Here is an 11,027-nt window from a genome sequence, read left to right as displayed (position 1 = left end):
AAGAGAATGGGCCAAAACTTGGCAGATTTGGAGTTTAATGTGGATAAATGTGAGGTTATCCATTTTGGCAAAATAAAATAAAGGCAAATGATTACCCAAATGGGAAGCAGATTCAAATTTAATCTGGGTAGAGGGATCTGGGTGTCTGTGTTCATGAATCAAAGTTTGTACACAGGTGCAGCATGTAATAACAAGGCAAATGGGATGTTGGCATTTATTGCAAAGTAGAAAGGTGGTGTTGCAATTGTTTAGGGTGTTGAGACCACATCTGGAGTATTGTGTCCAGTGAAGTCGGTAAATATACCTCTTGAGGCTGGTATGAGTCAAAATACAGTCAGGCTTTATTCTCACAAGCTTGAGGGAGAACCTGACCCCTTGAAAGCGGAAGCCAAAGTTCTCTCTGAACACAAGAAGTGTGGACCTTTTATACATCAGGGTTCCCAATACAAGTCATGAAGCAAAGTCCAGTTAACAGTCCTTGATCATAAATTATAGTTCCTTTAACAGCTTCTGATAGTCTCTGGATCATGGTTAGAGACTAACTGGTATCCTTGGGTCATAAAGCACAATTCTCCTGGTAGTTGTAGTCAAGGTGCCACCTCTGGTCCCCTGCTCTTCCTGCAGCTTTTCCTTTGAAGTGACTGCGATTGCAGCTGTCCCAGTGGGAGTCCTCCTTCAAACGGCCATTCTCGCACTCTACCATTTGGTAGCTGCTTCCTTTGTTTAAATCATACACAAGCCTGCGGAAAAAACTAAGACTTACAACCCTGCATCTACATTTAACTGTCTGTTTTATCAGAATGATATAAACAAGCGAGGGAACCATGAACAAATGGCTTATACTACTACCAGGAGCAATATAAACAAAGGGGAGACTAGCCATAAGGAAGGGTTATGTTTGTGATACATTCCAGGTACAAAGTTCAACCTTTTAGGTACAAAATACATTGAGTACAAAAAAACATGAACCCTTTCCCGTCTTCACCAGTTTTTTGGTCTCCTTTTATTTGAGGAAGAAGAGATTAAACAGTTTGGGCTTATACTCGCTGGAGTTTAGAAGGATGAGGGGATCTCATCAAGATATATAAAATTTTAAAAGGGATTGATAAAGTAAATGTGGACCAAATGTTCCTCTTTTGGCAATCTTGAGCACGAGGTCACAGGTATGGGTTGAGAGGTAGTAGATTTAAAACTCAGATGAGGAGGAACTACTACTCAGAGGATGGTGAATTTGTGGAACTCGTTGCCCATAGTGTGGTGGAGTCTGAATCATTGAATGATTTCAAGAAGTGGATATGGGGAACAGGTGGGGAGGTGGATTTGAGACCAGGGAAAGATCAGCCATGATATGATTGAATGGTGGAGTGGGCTTGAAGGGCATACTTCTGCTCCTAATTCCTATGAATATTTAAGAATATTTGACATTTCCGAAGAAGGGAAAGGGTGGGGGGATAATTCTGTTAATAAGGCAGCATTGTAGCACAGTGGTTAGCACTGCTGCTTCACAGCTCCAGGGACCTGGGTTCGATTCCCGGCTTGGGTCTCTGTGTGGAGTTTGCACTTTCTCCTCGTGTCTGCGTGGGTTTCCTCCGGGTGCTCCGGTTTCCTCCCACAGTCCAAAGATGTGCAGATTAGGTTGATTGGCCATGCTAAAATTGCCCCTTCGTGTCCTGGGATGTGTAGGTTAGAGGGATTAGTGGGTAAATATGTAGGGATATGGGGGTAGGGCCTGGGTGGGATTGTGGTCGGTGCAGACTCGATGGACCGAATGGCCTCTTTCTGTGCTGTAGGGTTTCTAAGATTTTCTAAGATATCGATATAGTAGTGAGAAATGATCTTTGTTCAGATGATCAAGATCAGTTTGGGTAGAGATAAGAAAATAGCAAGGGAAAGGAGTTACTGGAAGTAGTTTATATGCCCCCTAACAGTAGCTACACTAAGACAAAGTATAAATTAAGGGTGCTTGTAAGAGAGGTACTGCAATACTGGGGGCAATTTTAATCTTCACATAGATTAGACCATTCAAATTGCTTAAGATAACCTCAAGGTTGAGTTCATAGAGCACACTTGGAACAGTTTCTTAGCACAGTACATTCTGGCACCAACCAGGGAACAGAATATTTTGGATCTAGTAATGTGTAATAATACAGGATTAGTTAATTATCGCATGCCACAGGAACCACTAGGCAAGAGTGAGCATAACATTATAGAGTTTCATATTCCGTTTGAGGATGAGAAATTTTCCATCCATTGAATCTGTCTACACTTGCCGCTACCTCAGCAAAGCAGCCAGCATAATTAAGGACCCCACGCACCCCGGACATTCTCTTTTCCACCTTCTCCCTTTGGGAAAAAGATACAAAAGTCTGAGGTCACGTACCAACCGACTCAAGAACAGCTTCTTCTCTGCTGCTGTCAGACTTTTGAATGGACTTCCCTTGCATTAAGTTGATCTTTCTCTAATCCCTAGCTATGACTAACACTACATTCTGCACTGTCTCGTTTTTCTTCTCTATGAACAGTATGCTTTGTCTGTATAGCACGCAAGAAACAATACTTTTACTAATAAATCAAATCCATTACAAATGTATGAAGACAGTGTGACTGAAATAGACTAGGAAAGTAGATTGAAGGGTAAAATGGCAATTGAGTAACAGCAGAATTATAAGAAGCTATTTCATAACTCAAAGATATATTACACTGAGAAGGATGCACCAGCCATAGCTAACTAAGGAATTTTAGGATGATATCAAATCGAAAGAAAAGGCAAACATTGCTGCGAAGATGAGTAGAAGGCCGGAAGATTGGGAACATTCTAGAAACCAGCAATGGGTGACTTAAAATAGAATATATGAGTAAACTGGCAAGAATTATAAACCAAATATTAAAAGCCTTTACAAGTATATAAAAATGGAGAGTAGCTAAAGTAAACTTTATTGAAGCATAGAATAGGCTCAAGGGCCTCCTGCCCTGTTTCTTATGACAATGAAAAAGAGGAGATGCAGGTATTCCTGGGGAATCTGAGGAAAAAGGGAAATATGAATGTGAAGCCAGCTTGCTGTGCTCAGTGCCGGATGTGGGAGGTCATGGAGTTGCCTAACCTCCCAGAAGTGCATATCTGCGCTCGGCGTATTGAGCTGCGGCTCCTAAGGGACCGAGTTGGGGAACTGGAGCTGCAGCTCGAGGACACTCGTCTGGTCAGGGAAAACGAGGAGGTGATAGATAGGAGTTATAGGCAGGTGGTCACACCGGGGCCACAAGGATCAGGTGAGTGGGTCACAGTCAGGAAAGGGAAAAGTCAGGTGGTTCAGAGTACCAGTGGTTGTGCCCCTTAAGAATAAGTACTCTTGTTTGAGTACTGTTGGGGGGGGACAGCCCACTTGGGGGAAGCAGCAGTGGTCGTGCCTCCTGTGCGGAGTCCAGCCCTGTAGCAAAAAAAGGAAAGGAAAGGAGTAGGAAGGCAGGGGTGATTGGGGACTCCACAGTGAGGGGGTCAGACAGGCGTTTCTGTGGAAGAAGTCGAGAAACGCGGATGGTGGTTTGCCTCCCTGGAGCCGGGATCAGGGATGTTTCCGACAGGGTCCAAGAAATCCTGAAGTGGGAGGGAGAGGAGCCAGAGGTCGTGGTGCATACTGGTACTGCCGACGTAGGCAGGAAAGAGGAAGGGGTTATGAAAAGAGAATATAGGGAGTTAGGTAGGGAGTTAAGTAAAAGGAACGCTAAGGTAGTAATCTCAGGATTGCTACCTGTGCCACGAGACAGTGAGGGAAGGAACAGAATAAGGTGGAGGATGAATGAGTGGCTGAGGGATTGGAGCAGGGGTCAGGGATTCAGGTTCCTGGATCATTGGGACCTCTTTAGGGGCAGGTGCGACCTGTACAAAAAGGACGGGTTTCACTTAAATCCCAGGGGGACCAATATTCTGGCGGGAAGGTTTGCTAAGGTTACTGGGGAGTGTTTAAACTAGAATGGTTCGGGGTGGGAATCAAAATGCGGTTACTGGGAAAGAGGAGGTTAGAGTAAAAATAAGAGGGGCTGGTTGGCAATGAGAGAGGGAGGATAGGTAGGTGAAGGGGAGCTCTCAGACCGAAGGGTTGAGGTGTGCTTATTTTAACATAAGGAGTATAGTGAACAAAATGGATGAGCTTAGAGCGTGGCTCGCTGCTTGGAAGTGTGATGTGGTGGATAGGTTCATGGAGGTTAGTAAGATAGAGGGTTATAGATGAGCCGGGAAGGTAAGGAAATTGTTCGGCGCAACTTGTGGGCCGAAGGTCCTGTTTGTGCTGTAGCTTTTCTATGTTCTATGTACCTGGACCCATTGGGCAGCAGCTTGCAATATAACCTTGAGGGCCTCCAAAACCATTGTAGCTTGCTGTGTGCTATACAGTCTTGCCCATAGAAAGGAATTTAATCTAATTGACTTTGAAATGTGGAAAACGCAGCCAACAATTTGCACACAGCAAGGTCCCATAAATAGCAACTAACTAAGGTCATTATAGGAACACCTCTCTCCTCGCTAACCTCTGACTAAAATGAACAAGAGCAACAAGGTTATGGGGACCACATCATACTCGAGTTTGCTCCAAGTTTAATACTATCCAGATTTGGACATATATTTCTCTTGCTTCATTGATTCTGGGTCATTTTCCTGGAATTCCCTCGTTAACAGGATTGTGGCAGTGCCATCAGCACATGGAATGCAATAATACAGCTTCAAGAGAGAGCTGGAGTGGTTTTTTAACTCCAGCTTTGGTTGTATCATATTTGGGGGCCAGTATGGGATTCTGGACTAACTTTGGGCTCTTGGAGGGATCAAAGAATATTTTTCACCCTAATGGTCGTTGGGTTTTTATTTGTTTTTTCAATGTCCTCTACATGGCATCTACAAGGTACGGAGTTTCCTGACTTTGGTACATAAGGTGCCAGAACTGCATGGGACAGTTTAATTGGACCAGTTACTCTTTTCTAGGGTAACATTTTTGTATGTTCATATCATCAGGATTAAGGTCTGATGTATTTTTTTTCTTTATTTCAGATGCTGGATTTCTTTTAATTGAGGAGCTGGATAAGATTCTATATAACATAATTTGTAAAGTATTACTACTTTACGCTTAGAGAAAAAACCTCTTGAGGCTTTGTGAGTATATTTATCTTGCTTACATACATATATAGGCACAAGCAGAGCTGTTTCAGTATGTCCTAATGACAATTGAAGGATATGATGGAGAGGAGTTGATAGTTGAGAGTGGTAGCAGAAGGGGAGAGAGGAAGGGGTGTCATTGAGAGACATGAAGAGGTGCACTTGTCATTGTTACTCTTGTGAGATCATTAAGCAACAATTTGTATTGTGTAACTTTGGCCAATTCAGCAGGCGATTTCAGGGCAGCCCAGCCATCAGTTGAGGCAGAGTCTGGAAATTAGAATCAAAGTTTAAATGTCCACATCTTAAGCTAATGCTTTGAAATGGATTGGTCAGATTCCATTTGCAATACTGTGTTCAATTCTAATTACTGCAAAAGATATTCATACTTTGAGAGGTAGAGAAATTAATTGCAAAGATGATCTGAAATGGAATAACTGCAGCTCAACAGAGTGAAAAGCGTCTGGTAAGGAGAAGATTTGAATGGGGTATGTGTAGAATAGTGAGAAGTGAATTTGACACTGATGCCAGGGAGATCCTTTTAAAATTCACTGAAGGGAGTTCACTGGGGTGGAGAAAGGAACTGATTTAATGGTTTGAGTCTGTATAACTCTTCAGTGTTAAATAATATTAGAAACAACTTACATTTACATAGCTATAGAGCGACCCAAGTACCATGTTTTATTAGCACATTCCATGAGTTATTATACATTGGAAGGCCATTATCCTGCCTGGAACCTGGATAGATGAACAGTCAACATTGTGCGGGGAGGAATGGTGAGGAAAATAATGGATGGATTCGGATGATGAATAGAGTTTTTTGTTGATGTGGAAAAGGAACGCAGTGGACTCAATGAGCTAGTCTGTTGATTGAAACAAAGTCAGATCATAAGAATCATAAGAAACGGGAGCAGGAGTAGGTCATTCTGCTCATTGAGTCTGCTCCACCATTCAGTAAGATCGTGGCGGATCAGATTGGGGCCTAATCTCCCCTTTCCTGCCTGTCTCCATAATGTCTGACCCAAGCTATTTTCCCCCTGCTTATGTCAAGGATTTCGAAGGAAACTATTTAGATTGAATATAACTTTTGGAGGGAGATTATCTAGAAACACGTTTAAAAAGATAGGGAGGCAGATTCATGAGCAAGCACAGGAAATATCCACAGTGATGTCAGATGTGACATGCTCAAGAACAAGCATGCTAGCTGGAAAAATAAAAGTGGCAATTTAATTAGAGATCAAATAAATAAAAACTGATTTCCAGGGTGAAGGAAATTGGGCCTCAGTGTCAAAGGGACCTCGGAAGTAAAAATATGCAAAGAATGCGTAAATTCTGAGGTACCTGTTTTGAGTCTAGACTAATAATCCAGAGATTGTTTCCAAATGCCACCAATTAAATTTGATTTTTGTGTAAATATAAAGCGATCAGTAAAAGTGAAATCCTGCAGATTTATTTACATTATTCTTATATTATCAGGTACTAGAAGAATAATGAAACAGGTAAGAATTTACAATATTCCAAGAACATTTGCATTGCTAATGAATATAGAATTGTTTTTTCTTTCCTGAATGTGTGCGTCGCTGACTAGGCCAGCATTTTTATTGCCCTTGAGATTGCTTTTAAATTGCTGTAGTCCATGTGGTGTAAGTGCACCCATAGTGCTGATAGAGTGAGTTCTAGGTCTTTAACCCAACGACTGTGAAAGAATGGTGATATTGCTCCAAGTCAGGATGGTCTGTGGCTTGGAGGTGATGTTCCCATGCATCTGCTGCCTTTGTCCTTCTAGATAGTAGAGGTTGTGGGTTTGGAAGGTGCTGTTGAAGGAACCTAGGAGAGTTGCTGCAGTGACTCTTGCAGATTGCCACTCTGTGCCAGTGGTGGAGAGAGAGTGGATGGGTGCCAAACAAGTGGGCTTGGGTGTTGTTGGAGCTGCACTCATCCAACTTACCCTGACGTGTCCCTGTAGCCATGATCTTATTAAAGACAAAGCAAGCTCAAGGGGCTGAATGGCCTATTCCTTGTTCACAAGTCAATGGGGAGAATGTTCCACTCCCACCCGCAGTGAGCATTGTGACACAAAATTGGGAGTAATTTCAAAAGTCGGTTTGGAATTTTTGTTTTCCTGATTTTTGATGGCAGCTAAAGGCTTTGCTGCTGATCTATGATTGGATCTTCATTTGCATCTCATGAATACTTTTAAAAGGCAAGCGAGAATCCCATCTCCCCTCCAAATTAAGTGTCCGGCCAGTGGATATTTAGAACAATCTTTCATGGCACACATCACCTATGTACTAACTGGTGAACCTCGCTTCATCAATGACTTAAGTTATTGATGCTGTTTCACTTCTCTCTAACAGTGGTGCTGTGATATTTTGGAGTTCTCCAATTCTGTGCCAAGGCCCATGAGGCTACACCAACTGGTGGGGGTGAGGGGTGTGGTATGGTGATGTTAAAGAAATGTAGTGGAGTAATAAAAGTCCTGGAGCATGAGGTATAAGATTTTCCGAGGCAGACTCGGGTTGTCCTGGGGTTATGGCCACATTGTCAGGTGGATCTGTGTGGGCCATGTTAGAGGATGGCACAATGATTAGTGCTGCTGCCTCAGTGCTAGGGACCCCGATTCAATTCTAGCCTTGGATGACTGTGTGGAGTTTGCATGTTCTTCCCTTGTCTGCATGGGTTTCCTCCAGATGCTTAGGTTTCCTCACACAATCCAAAGATGTGTAGGTTAGCTGGATTAGCTATGAACAGGGATAGAATCAGTGCAGACTCGATGGACTAAATAACCTTCTGTACTGTAGGGATTCAACTCTGCACAACATACATACCTTGGATGGGAGAAGGCTTCATTGGCATTGACAGTTGTGCACAGAATGGTCGCACAGGACGTTTGCTCCTTGGTGTCAAAGTACTGGGAATCAACAGGCACAGTTTAAAAGTTTATTCGTGTCACAAGTAGGCTTACAGTAACACTGCAGTGAAGTTACTGTGAAAATCCCCTAGTCGCCACACTCCGGCGCCTGTTCGGGTACACTGGGGGAGAATTTAGCATGGCCAATGCACCTAACCAGCACGTCTTTCAGACTGTGGGAAGAAACCCACACAGACAGTGACCCAAGCCGGGAATCGAACCTGCGTCTCTGGTGCTGTGAGCAGTAGTGCTAACCACTGTGCCGCCATTGTAACATCGATGGGAAGCATCTCGATTCAGGCAAATGGAGGGTATTGTATGGTCTCATGGGGTGGGTCTCAAAGTGAGGGTGCAGGAGGGCTCAGGAAAGGATGGGTCAGATCAACAAATGGCATGGGGACATCAACATTGAAGGGAATGTGAGGATATCAGGGCTATTAAAATGCAGTGGTGGGTCAGAGGAAACAGCAGGGAAGGTGAATCACTGCCCACCCACCATGAGATTTGACAAGCTCCTCACTGCTGCAGAATTAGTGAGCAGAAGATTGGGTGCAAAGATCTGCCCCGATGCCCAGCGGGAAGCAGGTCGATTTTCCGATCGCGACCGCACTTCCATCTCCGAAACTGAAAATTCCATCCGACATCTCCAACAGTGATTAGGGAATGCTGCACTGAGGTAGTCTTGATAGTTGGGCTAGAACTTTCTGACTTCGATGTGTGTCTGCACCAACAAAGCCATTGCTGACAATCCATCATTTGTTTGGAATTTCCATCTGATTCGCTGCTAAACAATTGAATCTCTTTTTAATAAACTTTGGAACTTAACTATGCCGCTATTTTAAATAAATTGCTGGAGCATCTGATTGTCAGGGTGCAGGTTTACTTAAATAATTTTCTTGCCATAACAGAGATAACAACATGATGTCACCAACCTAGCGACACTAGAGGCGTTCCCTGCTTATACCGAGCTACAAGTACCTGTCTCAGATAACCACTCACTCACTACCTGTTCAGTTAGCCTTTTAAATTCATGCACACTTACATGGTTAGGAAAATTCACAAATCAAACTGCTTTTTTTCTTCAAAGCTACCAATCAGAATTCAGAAACTGCCGCAAACAGTTAAAATGCTTAAACTTGTTTTTATTTTTCGGTGGTCATGATTTATCAATATGCCAATTTTTATACCCAAAATGTTCCATTTACACAAAATGTACTTTTAATTCAGAACTGATTTGGAATTTAAAATATTCAAATAAACTCTAATTTGAAGCAGGTGACTGTAAACAAATAAGAATTGTTTGTGTACTTATAAAATACAATTGATTCCCAACTACAAAGGTGTTTTAGTTACAAAAATATTAAGTTACATTGTCCAGATCCTATTGAAGAATTATTCTATAGGATTTGCTGGCCATCTGTGTAAAAAAAAAAAAATCTTTGTTCTTTCAGCGACAATGATCAATCTGCACCTTTTAATCGTCAGCACTGAGCTTGCAGAGCAACGTAAACTGTGCTTAAAAAATCCATACTCTGCTGTAATTCGTTAAAAAATCTTTTTCCAGTTGCATAATCACTTTTTCATTCCTTATCAAGATTATTGTTACCAATGTCCTCATTTTAATCACATATTAAATATTGTTACATCTTCCTATTAGGCTTTTCTTCCAAGCACTTTATAATGCAGTACTTTAACATTTGAAAACAAACTACTTTAAAGGCTATTTGAATTAAGTAGTAACTAAAAGGAGAATCCTGTTATTAAAAATCAGCTGGGACAATTGTTCCCGCTGCAAGTATTTAATTCTCACTGATGCTCAGCTTTGACAGACATGGAGAATTCCATAGCTCGGGTTGTACCACTCCATTGAAGAAAGGCCAGTTTAGAATTGCAAAGTTAATTAAACACTCCCATCATTGGTGTCCATACCTTCAGTTGCCAAGGCTTTAAGCCTTGGAATTCCCTCCTCGAACCTCTAATGTTTCTCTACCTTTCCTTTCTCCTTTAAGATGCTCCTTAAATCCCATCCCTTTGACTAAACTTTTGGTCATCTGCAATATTATCTCCTCCTGTAACCCGGTGTCATATTGTTTTATAAAGCTGCTGCAATGTGCTTTGAGACATGTTACATTTAAAATATTTAAACAGTACATGTTGTTTTTGTCGGAGGGAAAATGGACACAAAATAAAATCTTTAACAATGAAAGTGCATGCCAATTCACTTCTCATTACAGATTTGTTTAATCCTTCTTAACCTACAAATCATAGCCTGTTGTGGCCCAGCCAAGTATTTGAATGATGGAGAGTGCTGCTCGATGTGTCCACCAGGTAAGTGATGGCCCCTATTTCAAACGATCATCATCTCCACACAAACACCATCATTTTCTTTAACTTTTCAAAGTGCGAATATTATTGTTTTGTTCATATAAAATGCATCATGAATAACTGTTCCTTTATCAATGCCAGTTGCTTTATTGTTTGAGATATGTGGCTCCTGTTTCCTTTTAAGATCTTTGTTTAATTTTTCTGTAAATCATTTCAGTTTTTCAGAAGTATTCAGATCACATTATTTCCATATTGAAAGCTTTCATTAAGTTATATTTTTAATTGTTTTCCAATGACACCTACCCAATAGTATTTGTAAAAAATTTTCTAATTTGACCAGAACAAACTTTGAAATATTCATTTTCAGGTTTACTTATTTAAGTCATAAATAAAACCAGCCTGCAGAAAATTCTGAGGTTTCACATTTCAATGCTCTGTTAGCATGGTGACTGCTCCATGTTTTCCAAGGAGCCGTTCACCTCACTGACAGCTGCCACATAGTTTTTGCAGTCCTTTGAGCAGAGAGTTTCTCTAATCAGACATCTGATCCAGCACAGCATGTCTTCCACAGGGCATGTGTGAGTAGGATAAAAAAAACAAGGCTCTTCAACCAATCAAATTGAACCCTTACTGAAACACACAGAGGGTTAA

The 11,027-nt window shown here is 41.7% G+C and overlaps 1 protein-coding gene across 2 annotated transcripts in view; it reads left to right on the top strand.

Annotated features, from left to right (window-relative positions):
• The first annotated feature begins 5,086 nt into the window (after positions 1-5,086).
• Positions 5,087-11,027, top strand: part of LOC144489314 (tumor necrosis factor receptor superfamily member 5-like) — a 47,191-nt gene continuing 41,250 nt past the window's right edge. For both annotated transcript variants that reach the window (XR_013496964.1, XM_078207198.1), the window contains exons 1-3: positions 5,087-5,137; positions 6,617-6,639; positions 10,286-10,379. Coding sequence is in view for 1 of the 2 variants with exons in the window: in XM_078207198.1 (XP_078063324.1) it covers positions 6,631-6,639; positions 10,286-10,379 (103 nt within the window). In the remaining variant the exon portion in view is untranslated. The remainder of the gene's footprint in view (positions 5,138-6,616; positions 6,640-10,285; positions 10,380-11,027) is intronic.

The sequence above is a fragment of the Mustelus asterias genome, unplaced genomic scaffold, assembly GCF_964213995.1.
Source record: "Mustelus asterias unplaced genomic scaffold, sMusAst1.hap1.1 HAP1_SCAFFOLD_2127, whole genome shotgun sequence".
Lineage (NCBI taxonomy): Eukaryota > Metazoa > Chordata > Chondrichthyes > Carcharhiniformes > Triakidae > Mustelus > Mustelus asterias.
This window is presented reverse-complemented; position numbering and strand designations above follow the sequence as displayed.